Source organism: Typopeltis vanoorti, chromosome 2 (genome assembly GCF_054136105.1).
Source record: "Typopeltis vanoorti isolate ZY-2024b chromosome 2, IOZ_Tvanoo_1.0, whole genome shotgun sequence".
Taxonomy (NCBI): domain Eukaryota; kingdom Metazoa; phylum Arthropoda; class Arachnida; order Uropygi; family Thelyphonidae; genus Typopeltis; species Typopeltis vanoorti.
The window spans coordinates 22,297,327-22,321,871 of record NC_143550.1 but is presented as its reverse complement, the minus strand read 5'-3'; the positions used below and the strand labels follow the sequence as shown (position 1 = coordinate 22,321,871).

The 24,545-nt window shown below is 36.0% G+C and overlaps 1 protein-coding gene across 3 annotated transcripts in view; it reads right to left on the bottom strand.

The window, feature by feature from the left end:
• LOC150108870 (sphingomyelin phosphodiesterase 4) overlaps positions 1-24,545 on the bottom strand; it is a 295,822-nt gene that overhangs the window by 115,693 nt on the left and 155,584 nt on the right. For all 3 annotated transcript variants that reach the window (XM_090403908.1, XM_090403915.1, XM_090403923.1), the window contains 2 exons: positions 11,060-11,205; positions 1,197-1,287 (listed from right to left, as the gene is read on the bottom strand). In XM_090403908.1, coding sequence (XP_090260034.1) covers positions 1,197-1,287; positions 11,060-11,205 — 237 coding nt within the window. The remainder of the gene's footprint in view (positions 1-1,196; positions 1,288-11,059; positions 11,206-24,545) is intronic.

The following is a 24,545-nucleotide window of genomic DNA, read 5'->3' as shown; positions in this document are numbered from 1 at the left end:
GAACAATTATTTTAGAAAACCTAATCTTCTACTTCAAAATCATTCTATGTACAGAAGCACTGAGAAAGAGACCCAACTCAATCAGAAAAATCAATATACTTAGCAGTCTCTTGGAAAATGTTCATGCTTAGGATGAAGCAATGGTAAAATGGCTAAAGTTCAACAGGTTTTTGCTCTGAGACTGTAGAGCCTTCCTAAATTACATAAAGAAAATGTGTCGTTTTAAGATCTGCTGTGAACTGCGTAGGATATCTGACTTATAAACTCTCAAAATACCTAATTTAATCTTCTTTCCATTTACAAGAAACCTTCATAAAAAATTCAATAGATTTCAAGAATAAAATTTCACAGATTTACTAAGTTTTTATGTAGTCTCACTCTTGACACATATCCCTCTGACAGATATCATTGAATTACTTTGTAATAGAGCCTCCGTGGCTCAGTCAGTATAGATGAAGTCCTTTGGTCGGAAAGACGTAGGTTGGATTCTCGTCAGCGATGTGAGGAACCTTTATTTGGTCTCTTTCGACGAGTTAGCCAGTGTCATGCGGAGGTAGGGTTAAGAAGACAGATAGAAAGCGAATTGATTCATTTGAATTATGGGTGTGGAGGAGACTATTAAGAATTTCATGGACTGCAAGAATGACCAGTATGAAGGTTTTAGAGAAAATAAAGACAGAATGCTCCTTGGAGGCAATGATTGCCAATGACTGAGGGAATGAGAAGATGAGAAAGACCACAAACAAATTGGATGGACAACATAAAAGAACTTACCAACTTGAACTTAAAGTTGTTGAAAGAAAGGATAAAAGGCCATGTAGGATGGAGAGTCTTTGTTCACAAGATCACCAAGAGTCGAAAATGAGGAAAGTACAACACACCGTAAATTAAAGATGACAAGAAATTATATTCTTGGTTTAATCCTTAAGCAAACAAAGTTTGCAGCTGAAGTAATTTCAGGACTTTGCAAGCTTTATATAGAAGCTAATGACTTCACATCACTTGCCTTAGTATCCCAAAATGGAAAGCACATTCAAAGTTATCCTACAATTAATTGCATTGAACTAATTAAGATGAGCACTGATGTGCTATGCACTCTTGAAACTTTTATACAGCAATAAAAATGCAATCATATGGCCAAATTGACGCAAATTTTGTAAAGCAGGCATGAAACACCACACCAATAAATTACTTACCAAACGAAAGGATGCATCCAAAGGCCAGTGATCAAAAGTAAGTCGTAAAAAGGTGTATAGTTTCTTTTGGACCATCTGTGGAAGAACATTACTAAAAAAACAGGAAAGTGAAATATGCATTTTTTTTTTTTTTTAAACTGTAAGAGAATAAATGATCCAAAACATTTGATCTTACTGGTTTAAAAAAATTAAAGGAATGAAAAAATGTAAATATCTTAAAAATATTTAACAGAACATAAAATATTTTTACTCTTTAGTATTAGTATGCTAACACACTAACCATAAAAAAAAAAAAAAAAGGAAGTATGATGAAACAAGAATTAAGAATACCAATAATCCTTAATCATGTGACAACTGATGCAATTTCTTGCTTTTGATGGAAAGAATTGTCCATCAAAACTGGATAACACAAACCAAGTTTAACAATATCCTTATAGTATTGTATTGTACAATACTTCAAGTGCATCATACGAAAATGGAAGGTGGAGAGGCTGGAAAACTGGTTGGTTAATATTATAAAAGCTACAAAAGATGAGGAAATTGTGTGTGCATGGGGGGGGGGGGAGAAAAGTTGAAGTAAAGGGTGAAAGATAGCTATGTATGGTGATTATTCCATGATCAGGGTTGAGCATAAATAAAGCATGTTTTCTGGGAGTGAATATTTGTGACAAGAGAAGGATAGTATAAAGAAGAGGATCTCAAAAATGACTAGAGTAGTTTAATTTTTTTTTAAAATTAATGTTTGGCAGAAGGGTATAATTTGGATGAGGGATGAACTTAGGCTGCTTATTTGAACCAATCATGTTTAAGAGCTATCTGAATAAGCATCAGAGAAATGAAAAAAAAAAAAAAAAAATAGTAGTGGTAAATAATATGGGATCAAAATTATTGGCATTAGCTACACCTTGCTAACTTTTTTTTTAGGAGAGTGTAGGAACAGTAGTGGCCAATTCAAGAGAGCACTGTCCATGAAGGTATTGTAGAAGGGGCACATAGGCAAGAAATGAATGCCTGAGAGAGTAACTGAAAGGGATAAGTCAGAGAGGAATCATTAATTAACCAGCTTGCGCTCTTCTGGATAGAATCAAGCAATCTTTAGAGAGGATTTTGGTGCACCAAGTTGGCACTTCAAAAATGGGACAATATTTGATTGTTGGACAGATTTGGAATTTGTATAGAGTTAGCAGCTGTGAGGGTGAAGTAGCGTCTGAAAAAATTACACGAAGTATTTTGGTGGCTGTAGAAGCTATGGTTGAAATGTGTTTCTGATATAAGGTTGAGAAGAGGCTGATTAGGTTTTGATATCTGGGTACTTAGAAACAAGCAAGCAAGGGAGAGGAATGATCCCCCTTCTTGCAAGAGATCAGACAGGACTGAGTTTTGGTGGCAATGAGATCTACAAGGTTGTCCTTGCTCCATTAAGATCAGAGATGAGGACATTGGTCATGGTGGATCTTGAGGATTCTAATACTTGAGCACTATAAGGTTTCTCAGATGAAAAGGAGTGTACTGTCATTGGCGAAACTATGGATAGGATTGGAAGTCTGTGAGAGCAGGTCATTTATGTGCAAGAGGAAGAGAGTCGGTGAAAGACCGGAATCCCAGGGTACCTCTGCATTTGTAGAGAAATCTGAAGAGAGGAAACCATTCACAATAACACATAGTGAATGACCAGTGAGAAAGTTCGCAATCCAACTATAAAGTGTGGAGAGCAGATCATAGGATGGTGGTTTGCTAAGCAGGCTCCTGTGCCAAACCTGATTAAATACTTTTGAAATGTTAAGAGCAACTATGTGAGTTTCTTAAAATTTTTCCATGGCTTGAGTCCAGAGGTGAGTGATGAAACCTAGAAGATTAGATATAGACTGCAACTGGTGGAATCCATATTGGTGATCACTGATTAGTTGGTAGATGAGAACAGACACAAGAGCAATTAGTCAACAGTTCAATGGTGAATTCCTCTGTAATCATTAGCAGTAATATTCATTACAGAGGAATTAAAACCAGTAAGTTATGGATTCTAAATGGCAGTAGTATGAGTATATTAGAAGTAAGGTCAAGGTTGTTTGGTGCGAGGCAGAGGTCAACAGTACAAAAAAAAAGTAGCATGTCGAAATAGGCCAGATTATCTGAAGAGGATTACCTGCATAGAATATAAATCTAATGGATACAAGGGGGACTATCATCATGGTTAATTTCAATTATTGGGATAGAGACTGGAGAGAAGAGAAAGCATGCACAACGAGGAAAGAATTCATAGTGGACTGAAGATAATCAATCACCTTAAATTAAAGCAATGAAAAATGCAAATATCTTAATAAAGAATAACATGTGATGGAAGGGATTTGGGGTGCAAGAATATTCGATCTAGCAATGACATTTCAAAATCTTTATATAACAAGATAGATGGTTTGCCTCCAACTGATATGTGATCAAGCAGCTTTAACTTTGGAGGTAGTAAATCATGCGAGAGTTTTAAAAGGATGCATTATTATTATTAAGAAAGAGAGAGACCTCCAAGGAGTCAGGAGCTCATTGAGAGAGCCACATACTACATGCACCAGCTATCATACTTATTCTTGAATTCCAATGGCAATCCACTCCAATGTTACACCCTGATACCTTGAGAATGTAGAATTCCCAGTTATCATGGTGTAACACGAAGAGAAAATAAAATAAAACCCCTGTATAAAAGCTAATAGATGAATTATTTAAAAGAAAGAAAAATATTCTTGCATCCAAGTAAAATATATAACAAAAAAGTGTTTGAAGAACTAAATAATAAAAGAAGGAAATTTTACAGTTGTGATATAAAACAATTAGCTAAGTAAAACAGAAAAGATTAGTAATAAGAAATTGTATGTGAGAGGCTAGAGATTAAAATATTAAGTAAATTCTTAAAAATTTGGAAGGGGGATTAATTTAGTGCTAGCAAAAGAAAAACAATAGACTATCGCTCAGGGTCAATTCCCGGATTTGAGACATCGTCACGGGCTCGCCGACCAAAGCATGTTTGGCAGAAAAACGCCACCCTAATTGGTCGGTGAAGTCAATTCAAGTAAGGGGAGGAGAAAAGAAATTAAAGTGGGTGCCGTTAGGGGTCAAGGTATAAAAGGATTAGAAACCCCCCACAAAAGGCTTTTTTCCCAGATAGTTTCTTCACGAGTTCCTTCATATAGGTTTCACGAGGTTTTCCTGAGTGGCAGGATTGGAGTTATCTCCGTCGTCACAACAAGGAAACAATAGCGAGCGGGATTTCAATTCCGTATTTCCTATGGTAAGAAACGAGGAATGCCATTTAGCTAAGGAAAGAAGGTATTATCTATGTGCTTCGTCGTCCAGTGACAACTACGAGAAAGGGAAATCTGTAAAGAAGTCGGTGTCCACGTGGTGAGTTTCACAGCCACTGTATAGATGATTCTAAAAGTGTCCTTAATTTAAGTACGAAAGGTTAAGATCGCGTAAGCACAGTTTATTGCCAAAAGAGCTTAGGAGTGACTGATTATAGGAGAGATCATACCAGGATAGTTCAATCGGAAAAAGGTAGAGAAACTCAAGAGAAAAAAGGTACTGTAAAAATCTCATGTTAACTGAAAATCGTCTGTAATTGTTATCATTATTCTATTATTGAACTGTTGAAGAGACTAAGGAAAGTTATACTAGGACTTTAGTGTATGACTGATTATAATGAAAGTGTGCTTGTTAATATTAATATTATATAAGTAATTATATGTCTTGAGATTTATGCATGTGTATTGTAACTTATAGGAAAGTTTTAAATGTCAAAGTTATGTGTTAGTACAGTGAAAGGATAATTTAATCTACATAGTTTTGGATAGTTAAATAGAGTGAATTGATTACATATGTCCATGTGCTACAGCATATAGCGTATATTCAGACTAATATAGGGTTAACTAAGATGTTAATTAGATCTGGGATTATACATATGATTGTATGTGTTGAATTTGATATGGCGGCATGATCGCAACACCCATATAGGATCATAGCCAAATTACTTGTGATAAGCTAATGTTAATTTGTAAATGTTTTCTTAGTATTGAATTATATTAAAAATTGAATTGTACCATACTATTGAGTTTAATAAACCTTTGTTCATTGATAAAACAGTTGTCTGAAATTGCTGCCCAATGCACCACTTGAAAAACGTATGAACCTAATCACGCGGGAAAATTAACGTGTAAAAAAAAAAAAAACCGAGATAAAGTGTCACAACTGCAATATTGTTTCACATTCAGACATATTTTATAATTGCTCCTTGTTTTTGTATTTAATATCTCAAACTAAATGTCCCAAAAGGTGCAGTATAATATAAATATTAGGGACACTAAGGGGAGAAATAACTTAAATATTTGTATTTTGGGGTGATAACTCGTACATAGATAAAAGTTGAACACATAGATAAGCATAATTTCACTAGATAGGATAATAATTATAAATTGGGACACAACACCAATCACGCACCACTCTATGAGAGAATAATTTAGCCCTCACCACCTTCTTGGCAGCATTCACTCTCAGCTTTCAAGGATGCCCTCTTGTCCTTTCCCCAACCTCCATAAAATGAAAAATTACATCAATTGAATTTTTCAGAAGTTTGTAAGTATCAATCATAATTCCAAAAGGCTGCAAGGTGCATGTAGTTTTCTCTACCTTTGCAACGAGTTGCCCTGGTGCTGGATTACCTCTGAGATCAGCCAAATTGTCTACTACTAAAAGAGCCTTCATTTCAGTGATGTAAAATTACATAGGCAAAGTGGATATTAGATCCAACATTATTTGAAAACTGAATGTTTGTAGAAACTATTAAAGTTTCATGCAGCACCTCCACTTTCATTTTCATCAGCCACCACTGCCTGAGAGCTTACGAGAATACAATCCTCGGCATCCCTGAATTGCCTTAGCTAAGTCAAGTAGGTGGTGCAACTTTTTTTTTTTTGGGGGGGGGGGGGGGGGGCTTGTACTCGTAAGCTCTCAGAGGCAGTGGTGGCTGGTGAAAATTTTAAGTGGGGGTGCTGCATATGCAAAATAAAAAAAATAATTCATTTTTTCCTAATCAGTAACCAATTTATTAATAAATAAATTTACATATTAAAAATATTCACCCTCACCACAAACACACATCAATAATAAAAGTTTCATACACAGAAATAACATGCGTAAGCATACAATTTATCTGCAGCGATACTGCTCAATGAGCAGCATCAGTTTCAACGATCTGACACTGCGTTAGATCGCAGTGCATTTGTTTCGTGTAATGATAATTGAGAAAATATAATTCTATTCATATTTTCAATAGCTGCACTCATCATAATTCAGCATTGTATCTGTAATAAATAAATAATGTTATTTTAACAGAATAAAATAAGATTTACCAAAAATATTTCACCCCCACCACGAACACACACCAATAATAAGTTTTGTATCTAACAGAAATAATGTGCACAAGCATACATTTATCTGTAGCGACACTACAGATAAATTGTACACCATCAGATTCACTTGTTACGTGCAGTGACAAGTGCAAACGAATATCGGTGAGCCTAGTTGCAACTGACCGAACGTGATAATTCTGACACTGCATTAGATCACAGTGCACTTGTTTCATAATCTAAAGCATTAATCGAACAATTCCAATTGTTAACTATTCAATCAATGTCGAAACATAAGCTGTAACCTTTAACATGTTGTAGTGCATTAATATAATGTTGTAAGCATTGTTATTAATTATAAACAGAAACAAAATTTAATTTTCTTTGTTTTTTCTTTTGGGGGTGCTGCAGTGTCACAGTGCTTATGTACAAGCCGCCACTGCTCTCAGGTCAAGTTACGAAATTTTCATAGTTTCTACACACATTCAACTTTGAAATAATGTTGGATCTAATATCCACTTTGCCGATGTCATTATAAATTATTTATTTCTTGAATTTTTCATTTAATATTTTTGGATCGTGGTTTACCTGCGGATTACTGAAACTGCAGATAGCAAACCTGTGGATGGGGGGGGGGGGTCTATAGTAGTATAAAGCCTAGGTAACTATGATGTCAAAGGGTATAGTCTTATAACCTCTGTGGTAAAGTTCAGAAAAATTTTATTTCTACATTTGGCTATAAAATATGGCTGAATCTATAATATCCTCTATTTTAATATCTTATCTATGCCAAACAGAAGCCTTTATAAACCTCGTACCTCCATTGTGCAGTAATAAAGGTGAAAAAAACATTTGCTCTTAATTTGGAAGGGCCAGGGTTCCTTTCAAGTGAAAGAAACTTAACAGTAGAGTTAAGTTACCTAGAGTTTCTCTCTCAGAACTCTAGCTTCTCTTCTTGTGAAACATGCAAACTACTCAGAGAACATATGTATTTAAGTATATGTACCAAGATGGATAATATGGAGGGGACACTGAAAAATTGAAAGTGATAACTTGACTTTGATCTATTCAGGAGATAAAGAGCACACGAGGTGTTGGAATCATGACGGGGGGGGGGGGGGGGGGGGGGATCCACCAGCATTCTTCAATATACTGGACTGTGCAAAAGTTGGATCATACGGATGATACAAGTCTGAGTTTTGTGAGCAAAATGATCTCATAATAGCAAATACAGTTTTTTAGCAAACCAAAAAAAAGATGACTATATACCTGGGAAAGCCAAGATGATAAAATCAGATCAATTATATAATAATTAGAAAAACATTTCAAAACAATATTGTTCAAACAATACAATACCCCAGGAGCGGACTCAGACCATTCCAGTTGTCTCAAAATTAAGACTAAAAGTTACTAAGAGTAAAAATAAAGGACCTTGCCTGGATTTCAACTAAATGAAGAATGACAACTAAAGTTAAGCATTTAACAAAAATTAAAAGATGTTTTCATCGTCTTGGAAATAATAGAAAAATTTCAAGGAGACTGTTAAATATGTTGCCTATGTCCGTACCCCCCCCCCTCAACCAAGACTCAAACTAGAAGGAAATTACAGATTGAAAGTATATTAAATTAGCTAGCAAAAACCCTTTAAACAAAATAACAAAAGCATGCAGAGAGGCCAAAGGAAACAGAATATATAGAATTATAAAAAAATAAAAATAAAATTAAAAAAAAAACTTGAATGGTACACCAAAACATATGAGAAATGACAAATGAGAATATAAATGATTCACAGAACTTTTCCATCACGAGAGCCGATGGTAAAATGTTATTTCGAAACTGAGAAATTAAGAAAAGGTGGCTGAGGATAGATTTCAAATCTTTTTCATAGATGAAGAGAGAGAAATAATACCCAAATTTAACAATTTCAAAGATGGTCCCTCCAATAACAAGAACTATAGGGCAATGAACACAAGAAAAGCACCATGTCAAGTTGATATTCATCCAGAAATATATAGGAAAAAGCAGAATAGAAGAGCTAAGAAAACTAGCCATATATAAGAAAATAGATGTGTTCTTGATGAACTCCACTTTTATAACCATTCTGAAAATGGCTGGGACAGCCAAATGTGAAGATTACATAACGAAGTCTAAGAGCCACCTAGCAAAAATACTATTATGAATTACTGGAAAGAATAAAAAAATTAAATACAGAATACCCAAAGTGGAAAAATATGAAAAATAGAGGACAAAGAGTGGCAAATCAGAATGATACTAGAGATAAACTTCAATGCTTAACAAAGTTAAGCATTGAAGTTTATCTCTAGTATCATAATATAATATGTTGTGACTGATACCATCTGTTCATTCTTGCTTAATTTTTCTCAAAACTCTCATATTGTGGTCTCTAGGCTTTGATCAAGCTTTATTCTAACCCAACTCTCAGGGTGTGGACATTACTAAAAACTGGTTTGAACACTTTTGTATTTAATTTTTTCCTTATTCCATATAAATTTATTCAATTGACTCCCACAATACCAGCTTTGGCTTATTATGTTGTTTATTTCCAAATTTAATTGGCTGTCTTCACTAAAAACTGTGTAGCTGAAATATTTTACTTGTTCTTAGAGGTTCTCCACTGAGAATTAAAGTATTCTATATTCCTGCCTATTTTCATGGCATTGGTCTTTTTATTGCTCATTTTCATGCCAAATTTGTTACTGCTATTCAATTTAGTTTGGGACTCCTGGAGACTTGCACTGGATTTGTTTAGAGGCACATCTACACAAAGCAAACAGCTAAGTTTGATATTTCCAATTCTAATATAGGTTCAATGCCACTTTCTTTCATAATGCAATCCATATAGATGATAAATAAGAGTGGAGATAGTGTGTACCTTTGTTTTACACATCATTTTACATCAGACTATCTTCCTATGTTTCTTTTTATTCTAAAAGATGAATTACAACTTAATGCTACTTGAAACTGGAGCCTTCACATAACATCTTCCCTGCTGTTCTGTTAATGTTCTTGGTTTTAAGTGCAGCATTTCATTTGAAGAGTGACCTGTAATTTTGTGATGTTATGAATATGAAGATAAAATTTATGTTTCATTCAACTTGCACCACATTAATATTCATAAGCACATCTTATATTGGCTACCAGAAAAATTTCTCTTTCTCTGTTGGGGGGGGGGGGGTGGGGGGGGGGGGGGGTGGGGGGGGGGGGGGGTGGGGGGGGGGGGGGGTGGGGGGGGGGGGGGGTGGGGGGGGGGGGGGGTGGGGGGGGGGGGGGGTGGGGGGGGGGGGGGGTGGGGGGGGGGGGGGGTGGGGGGGGGGGGGGGTGGGGGGGGGGGGGGGTGGGGGGGGGGGGGGGTGGGGGGGGGGGGGGGTGGGGGGGGGGGGGGGTGGGGGGGGGGGGGGGTGGGGGGGGGGGGGGGTGGGGGGGGGGGGGGGTGGGGGGGGGGGGGGGTGGGGGGGGGGGGGGGTGGGGGGGGGGGGGGGTGGGGGGGGGGGGGGGTGGGGGGGGGGGGGGGTGGGGGGGGGGGGGGGTGGGGGGGGGGGGGGGTGGGGGGGGGGGGGGGTGGGGGGGGGGGGGGGTGGGGGGGGGGGGGGGTGGGGGGGGGGGGGGGTGGGGGGGGGGGGGGGTGGGGGGGGGGGGGGGTGGGGGGGGGGGGGGGTGGGGGGTTATATCAATTGCAATCTTATTGTATCCACTGCAATAAATATTGCTAGACAGAAAAAGTTCTGGAAGCTAGTGAAAGTAGAAACAAATTTTAATTTTTCCAACATATACTACAGCCATCTCATGTAAGGTACATGAAATGCAATACACGATTCAAAATAACTGAAACACACACAAACACAAATCTATAGGGGATATAATGAAGCTATGGAAAGGGTGCAAACAGCAGTCACAAAGATTATATCCAGATTATGGGATTTAAATTATGAGGTGTATAAACTTCTGAATGGATGTTACAGGATATAATAAAATTTTTCATTATATAAAAGGTGGGGAGAGAACTCGGGGACATCCATGAAAGTCAAGATTGTTCACAGTCAAGAAAGTGGTAAGAGCTAAGTTTTCTCTCACCGAGCAGTGAGTGAGTGGAATAGTTTGCGCGAATGAATCTAGTGTGAATGAATTTAAGAAGGTATGACAGCTGGTATAGATGATTTATAGCCGCTTTTGACAAATCCTTGACTCCTTGGAGGTCTCAAATAATATCCGACACATCACGCTTTGAATGAAACTTCTCTATACCTGCTATAACTAATTATAAAACCCATCTTATTCTGTATATGCTACAAATCACAGCCTGAAATCACTGTAGTAGGCTAATTATGTTATAATATAATCACAATATTATATATATTTAATACTAAAATTCAAAATTAGTATTATATGATTTTTCTTTTCTCACTGGCAGCTACTGAAAATGTTTAAATTACTTTAAGATTTAAACGTATTTACCATTTCAATTCTTCCATTGCATTAGCAGGCATCTGAGGATAGCCAGGAAGTTGAGCTGATGGTCGAGTACTATTTACAAAATAATGGAGATGTTTGATAAATATGCGAACCATTCGGACATGGTCATGAGATAGAACAAAAGTTTCCTGCAATGTCAACATTAGTAACTAGATTAAAGATGAATGGATAAATATGCAAAATATCTTATTAATTCAGGACAAGTATTGCAATGTACCATAGATATAAATGCATCCAGTACTAAGCTTCTTATGATGTGATATTATTTTTTAAATCTTATCACATGAACTTTTGTATTTCAGCAACCATACATTTAAATAATAATTATGACAAGTAGATCAGCTAAACTAGTTTCAAAATATGTATTACTCAACTTAGTAGAATGATTTTTTAGGGAAGGTAAGGAGTGTACTTTACTTCAACACCTTTATACTCAAACATTACTGCTAAAGAAAGTACAAAATCATCTATAAAATAAACTTCATTTATTATATATTAATGATATATTTTTGAGAAAGAATGGAAGAGAAATATAAAACTGATCAATTTTAGCCTCAATTTTTGAATGAAATAAAATAAAATTACATCTATGGTACAGAGAAAACAAAACTTAGCATTGGACAGTGGCTGACCAGAAAGGCTGCAATACAGGTGTCTGGTTAATAGACTAACCTTATTTTTCTGGTAAGAGTCATTATTTACAGTATATCATTATTAAGCAAACTTCTAGTTTGCTTATTAATATATATTTATATATTATCTTCAGACTAGGATATAATTAATATATCCTAGTCAGAAGAGGATATATTTCCAAATTTTATAACATATATGCACAGATATGGAGCTTACATAGATCCACTAGCAGTAACAACATCCTTTAGTTAAAAAGGTGGGTCTGATTCTCATTATATAAGAGGAACTTGTAAAAGGAATTTCAACTATACAAGAGTTTAGCTGAAAATACCTTTCATCTATATTTTACTTCACTCAAGTGAAAAACTTTTTCACAACTATCTCACATCTATGGTATAGTAAATATGTGGTAATACACCATTTTTATACTTGCATTTAAGAAATGTACAAGTATTTTATACTTGTAAATATACATCACATCCAATGATGAGACCTTAAAGGTCAAACCAATGTAAACAGCAAACACACCATTATGTATGGTATTATGCATTTTCTCTGAAGAAAGGTGCTATGTATTGTGGGATGAGAACAACTTGTGAAGTCAAATACTATCTATATATAAGCAGCTTATTCATGTAGATATACTTCACGTGAAAACTTTTGTTCGCTTATACTAGAGTTGGAATTTATGGCCAAAGCAACTAAGGCTATGCCAGTAAATCATGTCTGTTAACTGTGTATTTTATGGCTGGTTTGCTTGCTACTTGGAATTAAAAAAGTTGAGATTCCAAGAATAAAAATCCTTCAAACTCAGGTTTTTTCAAAGGGAAAATGTTGCTAGGTTCTCATGACTATGCTGTTACAAAGGCACATATGCAAGGGTAAAATATGGATGAAAAAAGGATATAATTTCCTGTACCATATAATAAGCAATGTAACAAAAATTATATTATTATTATTACGGGTATCTCCATGGAGTCAGCAGACTCATTGCGGGAGACCCAATCTAGCAAAACAATATCTATCATATCTCTTCTTGAATTCATTTACAGACGAAGAGCTCACAACTAAGTCAGACAATGAATTCCACTCATTCACCACCCTCCAGGCAAAAAACCTTGTTCTGACACCTTTGTTAACCACACTCTTCTTTAATTTCCAGAGATGACCTCTTGTTCTTCCATCACTATCACACAGCTGAAACATTTCCCCTGCATCAATCCTATAAAAACTTTTTAGTAATTTGAATGTTTCTATCATATCCCCTCTTCTTCGCCTATCAACCAATCTCTGCAATCCACAAGCTCTCAATCTATCAATGTAGGGAGCATTTTTTATATCACTCACCAACTTGGTCACTCTTCTCTGAACCCTCTCCACAGCCTCCTCATCTCCAAGGAATCCAGGTGACCAGACCTGAGCACAGTAATCCAAATGTGGAAGTATCAATGCTTTATAAAAGGGAATAATAACCTCTTTATCTCTGGATGTCAGTGTGTTCCTCAACAACCAAGTAATCCTATGTGCAATCTTGGACACCTTAGCAATGTGTCCTCTGAACTTCATCTCCCTATCTACCAATACCCCTAAGTCCCTAGCCTCATCAATCTCTTGGAGTACCTTTCCATCGATGTAGTACACAGCCGGTAATCTTTTAATTCCAAAATGCATGACTTTACACTTTTCCACATTGAACTGACATCCATTTTCTTTTGCCCATTTTACCAGCTTATTTAAATCCTCCTGCAAACTTTCAACATCAGCTTGATTTTTTATTGCACTACACAACTTTGCATCATCAGCAAACAACTGAATATCTCCCTTTAAGCCGTTTCCTATATCATTTATATACAAATTAAACAACATTGGCCCAAGCACAGAGCCCTGAGGTACACCACTGGTCACCTGCCTCATTCTGGACTCGGCTCCTCCATACACCACCTTATGGTATCTCTCCCTGAGCCATTCTCCTATCCATATCACCAATTTAATATCCATTCCCATCTGCTCCAATTTGCATAACAGTGTTCTATGGGGTATCCTGTCAAAAGCCTTAGCAAAATCCAGAAGTACCACTGTGTAGCCAGTTCCTTTGTCCAACTCGGATGTTATTCTATTATGAATAGTTAATAGATTGCTAAGGCAGGATCTACCTTTAACAAAACCATGTTGGCCTCTATAGAGTATCATATCCTGATCCACCCATTCTTGAATTTTGTCTTTAACCAACTTTTCCAATACTTTTACCACTACTCCTGAGATGGTGATTGGTCTGTAATTCAATACCGCAGTTTTAGAGCCACCCTTATGCAAAGGAACCACTTTGCCTAACTTCCACTCCCTAGGGACCATACCAGAGTTCAAACTTAAATTAAATATCCAGGTAAGAGGGGTTGACAATTCATTTGCACATTCACGCAACACCCGAGCTGATATTCCATCTAAGCCTACCGCAGTGTTTGCATTTAAGTTTTGCAATATATTTAATACCTCTGATTTTTTAGCTTCAATTCTCACATTAGGTATTGCTATAGGTATAGAGATATCCTCACTTGGGTGATAGACTTTTGAGAAGTGATCACTCAGTAACTCGACTATTACTTCTGATTTTGTCACCTCAATACCATCAGCACCCACTAAGGTTATCCTTCCGAAGTCATTCTTCCTCTTACTTGCCACATAGCAGAAGAACTCTTTGGGATTACCCTTGATCTCTTTGGCTAAGGTCTTCTCATAATCTGATTTAGCTTTTCTTACTATGCTGGTAACCTTCCTAGCTTGAGCCTTGTACTGCTCATGGGTGTCCTGATCGCCCTTCTCCTTGAAAATTCTCCATAACATTTTCTTTTTTTGCAGTTCAAGCTTGATACTACTGCTCATCCATCTAATGCCTGCCTTGTTTGACCTCCTGACCATAGGGACACAATCTGATATTGCTTTCCTCAGATACCCGCTGATTTTATCGCAAGCACTGCTAACATCTTTCCCTTGCAATATGTTTTGCCATGGGATGGCTGCAAGCTCACTCCGAAGCTTGTTATAATTGCCTAACCTGTAGTTCCGTACATACCCCTTCTTAATAGAAAAATCCACAGATTTTGCAACCTCCCAAGTCAATACCACATGATCGCTTTCACCAACTGGAGGTAACGAGGATACCTTACTTATGCATATAACCTCTGAACCAATAACCAGGTCCAACACTCTCACACCACGTGTCCCTTCAGTTACGTGCTGTTTCAAGTAATTATCTCGTAGAAGATGTATGAACTCCATTTCCTTTTTGCTACATGATATTTCCTCCTTCCAATTGATATCACCATAATTAAAATCCCCCATAATAATCACTAAGCCTTCACTCATTGCACTAAGTTGCTGATGCATGAATTCAATATCTTCCCCCGTACTCCCTGGCCTATAGCAGCATCCAACTGTATATTTGGTTGCGTTGGTCACTATTTCGCACCAGACTGCCTCAAATGAACTCTCATTCACATGTCTATCATCATGATATACTACTTTCTTTGGCTGCAACACATCAGCTATCATCAACAGTACTCCTCCTCCTGTTCTATCTTCTCTATCCTCCCTGAAAATACTGTACCCATCACATTCAATTCCAGTGACCACATTTTCTGCTGACAGCCAAGTTTCACTAATGCCTACAACTTTTGGTGAGATTTCACTGACTAATGCCAAAAATTCTTCTCTCTTATTTCGAATGCTTCTAGCATTGGTATACAAAAATTGCAGATTCCCTCTAGATCTTGTACCGGCTTTAGAACTGATATATAAGTCACTAACTACCGTAGTCCTATGCCGATTTTTATCCCCTCTCTTCTGCAATTTATTCTGCCTATAAGGATTAATAAATACACAATCAGTGCTAAAGTTTCTCTCTCTTACACTCAACCTTTTCAATATTAGTTTCCCTGCCCAATAACTTCAACCTGTTCAGAAAACAATAACTTCTTCAATCGCTTATGTCCTTCCATGTTAAGATGCAGTCCATCTCTAGCATACAGCTGCCTTTTTCCTTCAAACACACTCCAAACATCAACAAACTCCAGACCTCTTTTTCTTATCATTGCTCGTCTACTTAACTCGTAATTGTCAAAACGAGGCAGCACACACACTATTCTCCCATTGACATTTTTCCTCTTCACAATATCTAATAATTATTGTTTTTCAATACACTTCAGATTTTGTCATGTCAATTCACAACTAAGAGGTCACGACAGAACAGCAATGCCAAATGTGAGCTGGAGATGAGAAAACTTCACTGACATTTTTAAATCATGAGAAAACTGGAAAAGCTGTTCTAATGAACAAAGGCAGAGGGATGAAAGAAAATATAAGAAGTTGATTTCATAAGTTTTGACTGTGTATGGATAGTGCAAGAAGAAGAAAAATCTTATCTGAAGAGTGGAAAAGTGGAAGTGATATTAAATATAAATAAATATTAAATAAATATATAAAAATGTATTAAAAAATGGATTTATATACAATATGCACACCCATATTTACATTTACTGTATGGCATTTGATGTTATATTGTACCATCTTTTTGCAAAAGGGGGGGGGTGCATTTATAAATTTGCTAACGCTTTACCTAACCTAATAATGAAGTCATCTTTTTCAGAGATCTCTATGTTCACAATTTCAAATGATTTTATTTCTCCAACTACACTGCTTTGGCATGTACAAATAGCATTTGTTATCACCAACAATTTCACATGTAACTACCATAATACCAGAAAATCCTATCCACTCTTCAAAAGAGTGATCGCTTTCTTACTAGTGAACTTTTTACCCTGCGGAGGTTGTGGCTGATATGATGACAGATACAAACAAATTCTTTAATATAAATATTCTTACACATATCCAGTGTATAGCTTGGAGGTCATGACTAGCTGTGCATGCATATATTACGAGTGCTATTCCACACTGTTTATGCAGTCAGTTTTGGTTTAGCACGTGTTATGTAAAGGTGTGTGATATTTGATAGTAAACTGTATCTGAGAGATACCATGAACTATGATGTTAGTATTGGTTTAGTTTTTTTTATTTTTTTAAATTTACCGTTGAAAATGGCCGGAAAAATATATCGATTGGATAATTCATCAGATGTTGAAGAGATCCAGTGAATGCTACTCGAGTCCAATGATGAGAAAATGATAGAGTCGAATGCGAAAGTGATATTTGATAGTAAATTATACCTGAGATACCGCAAACTCCGATGTCAGTATAGTATTGGATTAGTTGTTTTTTTCTTCTTTGTTCAATAATTTCTAGATTGTAACTGAAAATAAATAAACCATCATGTATCATATCTGCAGTGTTTTTTTTTTTTTTTTTTAAGTTTTATCGCATTTTAGCACATACTAGTAATGAATGTACCTCTCAGATACACGTGACACACGCTGTAATTTTTTCAACCGTGACCTCTGCAGGGTTATGTATGTTTGTCCTGTAGACAATTTAAACTACAATCTAACAGTAATTACTTTTCCCATGGAGCAACAAGTTCCAATATACACAACAAGTCTTATTCACATGTCTTGCAAAATGGCAAGTGTCAAGATCTTCATGATTTCTATACTATATTTCCTCATAGATAGATTACCACATGACAGACTGGTTAGATGGATTGGCTCTCTGAAGCCAATCTTCAATCAGCAAGTTGCATATGATGAAGCAGTGTCTCAGAAAAGGAAGGTAACCAGTGTCATACCTCAGGGTTCTGTTCTTGGGCCTCTACTATTTAACTTATTTGTTAACGACATTTCATGTGGATTGACTGGGGTTCTTCAAATGTTTGGCGATGATACAAAGTTAGGTATAATTATCAGTAGTGCTGAAGTTAATTCTCTAAGAAGATTTTAATAGACTTTTAGCTTGGGTAAATGAGTCGGGTTGCAGTTTGAATATTAATAAATGCAAGGTGTTACACTTTGGGATACAGAGATATAAGGCTATGTAATGTATTGGTGGAGCTGCTTCAGGATCTTTGGGTGAAGGCAGACAGTGGACTAGAGTTCCGAGAGCACATTGCAAGTGTCGCAAAGACTGCATATTGCTGCTATGATAAAAAAGTACATTGACATAAGGATGAAGTGGTGGTGCCTTTACATTGGTCAGACCACACATGGACTATTGTGCTCAAATTTGGATGTCTAGGTTTCATTGTAATATGAACTCACTATAGGACCCAAAGATAAATGACCAATATTGACTCTGTTGGTCATGCAGAATGGTTGACAATATGTGGATTACAGAGTTTGGTGAACATAAGAAAAAGAGGAAATATGATAGAGACCTTCAAGCTAGTTGAGGGATTCTATCAGATTAATACAGAAGGAATAAATAAAGAGAGGACATTAAGATGGGAAGAATGAGCTTTGTCCTTCAACTATGCTTTTTTTATAAAGTGTTAATGATTATGTTCTGTTTTGATATTATCTCCTATATTCTTATCAAAGTATTCCTATGCATATGTTTAGCTACTTTTACACATTGTTTCACTTTCTAGCATTTTTTTGTATTCTCTCAGAACACATGCAGTCTTAATTTGCTAGGCACTTTCAATACGCTTTCTTTTTTCTTATGACTTCCTCCAGAACTTCTTAAGTCCACCATGGGGTTCTGATTTTGCCATCTTTGCAGGCAACTTCTCCACATGCCTTATCTGGCTGAATCCACATTTCCTTCAGTCTGCCACTGAATCTCCAAGATTGGTCCTTGATTTCAAACTAATTTTTTATTGAACAGTATCTGCATAATTTTGTTCTACAGCTGAACTCTAAAAGCTGTTCATCTTTGATTCTATTTAAAACATTCTGATATACACTTTTCAATATGATATTCAATGTTATCTAACTCAAAAAACTGCATGATAGTAGTGAACAATTATACATGTATTTTAATGTCTGCCAATTTCAGGTACATTATAGTCCACTGTCATTGGAGAAATAAATAAATTTGATTTCTATTAGTTCATTAACAAGCAAGTCAACAGTAATAGTAATAATAGAATATTTGAAATAGACCAGTGTTGCAGACATGAGATTCACCTTGTAATATGATGGCTAGCAATATAATGTTCAGTGTGAAATTTAAATATTCCTTTTTATTTATATATCAAGTTCCTGACATATAAATATCAGAAACTGATAATTAAATCTCAAGGAGTGCAGGGTACAATTATAATAATATATAAGTACATTATCATCAACTTCCTATCAACAGTTTTCCTTCAAATTATTATTCATATTTCCTTCAAACTGTCAGTATTTCAATTCTGTTACATTTCTGTTAAAGTACATTCATTCTATCTTGTCAGCTGCACCTTTTATTATACTATGTACTTCAACTACCCTGCTTTGCCTTTGTATCTTCTTTTACTTAGCTATTGTTAATGGTCGACTGCCTAAAGCTATGAACTGCCGCCATACATTTATTGCTACTGTATCTTATTTCTCATGCTCTATAGCCCAACAAATTTATTTGTTTAACAACTGCACCAGTTAGACTATATATTGAGTGCAAGAGTATAAGATCTTAAACCAAAGACAAAGCAGATATTATCGTTTATATTCCTATATTATTCTTACTTTAAACTAGTCGTGGCTTAAACGTAAATCATTATAACTTCTATCTTATGCAGATTAGAATATTTTTAGGATAGTGCATTGAAAGAATCAGTCCACTGTGTTGATCACAAACCATTTAAGTCGAAAGGGAGTATTTATTTACAGAGCAATTTACATATATACACAATGTCATTATAATTCCCAATTCTCTCTATCTAATCTTTATTTAGATTAGAGAATCTAATCCAATCAGTCCCTTCCTTTCACAATGACTCGACATATTTCTTACGTGGTGGCAATCCAGGTAGACGACAAACAACACGTCTCCCTCAATTTCTGACAACGAAATCTTAGATGATGGTGTTCTTAGGTAAGGGAAGTGATAAAAAACTAAGACAAACGACACTTCTCTCTCAACTTCCAACAGCTGACTCGGCATGATGGGAACTTGGATAAGAGAAGAAATGACAAATCCTAAGGCAAATTTCTTCTTGGACAATCTGCCTTATATAGGCCCAGACCGCCGTTGTGCGCATGTCTCTTGAAACTGGTCATGTATTTACTTTCTGACATATTGATGTCATTCTTTGTGCATCTTTGGAATTCTTTATCCATGGAGACTATGGTCACATATTGACCTATGGATATGATGCTGTCATTCTTCGTGCATCTCTGGAAATTTCCATCCATGGGAATTCTCAAAATTTTCTCACTAATCTTAGCATTAACTTACTGATTTAACATTACTTAGTAGCCTTATATGATGATGTCTTGCACCACACTATTTTAACAAAAGCTCAATACAATATTTTTACATAAAGGATTATTTCAGTCAAAATTTAACAATTTTTCAGAATACATTCTCTTAAATAAAAAAATGCAAAACCAAACATGATATGTTACGAGGTCACATATCATGAGAGATTTTACATTTCCATCTTCTAAAGGCACCAACTACATTCTTCCAGCTAGATCACTTGGTCTTCCACTGAATATTCTTGCCATCATAGCATCAAGGCCTGTGCTAACTTTCCCCTCTTCTGTTTAATCCATACCATCTCAGATGACATGTAACCACCCTAGATTAGCTCTACTCTCACATTTTTAAATGCTAACAATGGTAAGTCCCTGCTAATATCTGCCTTTTTTAACATGACTCCACCATTAATGTTATTTGTTTGATACCCCCTCTGACACCTGTAATGTAGTCTTTGACCAACTTTTTATTTCTCACTTAACTCTCAGATCCATAAGTTAAAATTGCTTTGAACTCTCTTATATACTGCTAGTTTAGTGTTTGACTAATTTCTCTCATAACAGCTGACTCTCCACCATACCAGTTCACTTATCCTGCTCTCTATTTCTATATTAAATATGCCATCTTCACTATATATATAAAACTGAAATATTTTATAAATTCTACAGGTTCTCTCTTCAGAATGCAGCTATTTTCATTTTCTTTCTTATTTTCATAGTCTTTCTTTTCATTGGGAATTTTTCTGCCAATATTTTATAGCAGATATTTAATTTAGCTAAGAATAAGAAGACAGACTGGATTTGTTTAACAGAATAACATCTTCATATAGTAAAGAGCTAATATTAGTTTCTCAAATTTCAAAGTTCAATGCTACTTTCCTTTCTAATGTGCTCCATACAGATAAGTAACAGTTGGAGATAGCATGTATTCTTGTCTTACACTTGATTTTACATCAAACCATATACCTGAACTTCCTTCAATTCTATCAGATGATTTACAACTTAAATATAGTGTGTATATTTCCCTGTATAATGTTCCATTTAAATACCATTTACACCATATAAATATATAAGGTTTTGAACAGCTTTTCATTTGGTGCATCACATGCCTTTTCCAGATCTACAAAACTTAAATACAAATCCATGTTATATTCTCATGATTTTCTCAACTGCTCATCTTAGTAACTGATCATTTATTAAGCCATTATTATTAATGGTTTTATCACTAATAACCATTAGTAATCCTAACTACCCCTTATTTAGCCAGAAACCAGCTAGTTCTTCAAGTTTAACAATTTAATAAGAAGTAACATGAAACTATCACCAAGTTAATATGAAGAAAACTAGAGAAGTTAGAATTTGAAGTTTGTCTTAAGTCATATTAAGGTTCTGTGGAACTCTCTTACACTGGTGTTACCTTAAACTAGTTTGTAGAAATATTTTGAGAATATAGAACTTTTGGCTTCCTTTTCACATTTTAGGTTCTAACAGAAAAAGGAAACCACAGATTAATTATACAGCCATTTGGAAAAGAATTATTACAGGAGAATAAACATGTTTAATGGAGATAATGTGACTTAGAAAGAAAACATATTGCGACTCTTTAGTGGGAAGATGATGAAACTATTGGTTGCTGTCACATAATTAATAAAGATAATGTTATTACTAGTATGGGTGGTGATGGCTGTTTTTTTTTCTTCTTCTCTTTTTTCTGATCCTCATACGAAAGGCGACAAGACCTATAATACATTAGTGTTATGTGTGGACAAGAGGAATACAAGAAAGGAGGATTCTGTTCACATTTTGCCTGAAGAGCTGAGGGGTTGCAATTTTTGGAGAAGGACAGAAGTAGATTGAATGAAAGAGGAGACAATGAAGTTGGTTCAGTGAGTTTCAAGATGGACTGCAAAAGGATGTTGGTTAGCTTATGCTTAAGCTTACCAACATCCTTTTGCAATGGCTCTTGTTTTAATGATTTTGGAGAAGAGTGAAAGAATAATAGTGGCCAATTCAGCAGAGTGCAATCGATGAACATATCTGTAGAAGAGGCACAAGGCAGAAAGTGAGAGGGATTGCATGAGAGAGGGTTCATTAATTAGCTAACCTTCCCCCTTCTGGATAGAATCAAGCAATCTTAGAGAGGATTTTGGTGTACCACCCCAAATATGGGAGCAATATTAATTGGAAGGGCAGATTTAAGCTTTATATATAATTAGCAGATCTGAAAGTGTGAAGCAATGTAAAATTGTACAAATAAGTACACTAAGTTTTTTTGGCAGCTGCAGAAGCTATAATTGAAATGCGTTTCTGTCAGGAAAAATCAAACGAGCAGGTTAATCCAAGAGGAGAAATCTGATCATGTTTGGATATTTCAGTAATACTGAAGGTAAGGTGGTGGGGAGGGAGGGGGGAGGGATACAAGTTCTTCCTTGTGAGAGATTGGACAGGACTGACTTTTGGTGATATTGAAGTTAACAAGTTTGTCCTTGCCCCACTGAGATCAGAATTCAGGTCTGTGAGAGAGGATTCATTAATTGGCTGGATTATCCTCTTTGGTTGTGGTATATCTTGAGGATTCCTAATACCCGAGCACTATAAGGTTTGTTGAATAAAAAGGAGGAATAGAGTGCAGTGTTATTGGCAAAGCTATGGATAGGATTAGAAGTCTGAGAGAGCAGGTCATTTATATACAAAAGGAAGAGAGTGAGTGAAAGAACAGAACCCAATGGTAGTTGAGTATGTTTTTAATAAAATGTACATTATAGGTGTGGGGGGGATGAAAAGTTCTGATAAACACCTAGAACAAAAATAATATTAAAGCAACTGATATAACCACAAGAAAGAACATATCTTAAAAACCTTTAACCCCCATGTTTCATCAAATTCAATCATTTGTTCTTTTTCTTTTAGGATATATAAGAAGACATATCAGAGGTTTTGAAAAAATTCGAAGATACAGAAGCGTGGGCCAACAAGCTTTTTATGCTGCAAGAAAAGTCCACAACTGAGATTCACCAAAACTTTGTGCGAGACTTTAGGGTGCTGTGTCCCAGCATACCCAACAGTTGCCAGATATTTGGCCAAGTTTACACCTGGGCATCTAAAAAATTGTTTATTTTACAAAAATGCTTTTCACCGGAAATAAGCATAAGTATTCTGGAAAACTTTGTGATCAATGATTTATTCCAAGTTTTAATGATTAACTCTAGTTGTAAACAAAAATATGTATCTAGGATGGAAAGTCATTAAGTTATAAATGTTTATAAAAAAATAAAACAACTGAAATATGATCTTCAGAACATTTATTTCTCTACATAATCCCCCTTCAAAACATATGCACTTGTCCCATTGCTTTATCAGTCCTTCAAAACTGGTAGCATAGAATTTTTATGTCTGTTGTCTCAGCCTCAACAAATACCACACCTCATTTTCAACCTCCTTATCATTAGCAAAATGTTTGCCACTAAGTTGTTGTAAGATGGATGTTGAACGAGTTGCCAGGAAGTTCTTGAATTCTCTCCAGGGTTCATGTAGCTCTGTGAGATCTTGCATTGTCATAAAGGAGCAATACTCCTTTTGCCAGTAGACCTGGACATTTTCAGCAAATTGCATCCCAAAGGTTCAATAAAATTTCAGAGTACAACATGGCATTCACATTTTCACCACACTTATGAAAGGGGCCAGCATTACCCTCTGGAAATTTCAAAAGACTTAAGCATAAGCTTTTTCCCTGGCGGCATAACCTTAAACCTTCTTGCTTGCAGGTGAAATGGGATGTTTGCATTGAACTGAATGCACACTTTATGTAAAAATCCTGTTTAATTTTCTCCATTTGCCTTAGTGGAAGAGATGTTGCAAGGCCATACATCCAGTTAATTTTGTGTTGAGGGCTCAGTTATATGGGCACCTACCAAACACACAGTTTCCAAAAATTTAAGCAATCATGCATAAAGCTGTAGGCTAGACCATGAGAACAACCTATTGCATTTGTTACACTGTCCCATTATCCACTTGTCATCTCAGATTATCTGTGCCACTCATATCACAGTGGTTTCTGTTGCAATCCCAACAGGACAATGGGATCTGCATTCATCACGAAGCGTCAAGCGTTCACGCAAAAATTGCTGCATGTGACATTCTATTTATGGTGAGAAGCATTTACCTCTTCATGCATGTTCTTTGCATAGTAAGTCCTTTTGCCCATAAGGAACACATAATAGCATGCTGTTTGACAGCTACATACTTCTTGAGCATGGTCAGCATTCTAGATGGCTAGAAAACATGCCTGTCTACTACATGTACAGTCATTCATCATCCTAGACCAATGTTTTTCAAACTTTTCTGGCTGCAACCCACAATAATAAATACTTTTTACATTGTAACCTGATACACACACACAAATTTTATATATGTTAAAGATACCAAGCAATTTAATCAACTTGGTTTTGATCCTTTTTCCCAAGTAATCAAACAAGTAGGTAAGTCAA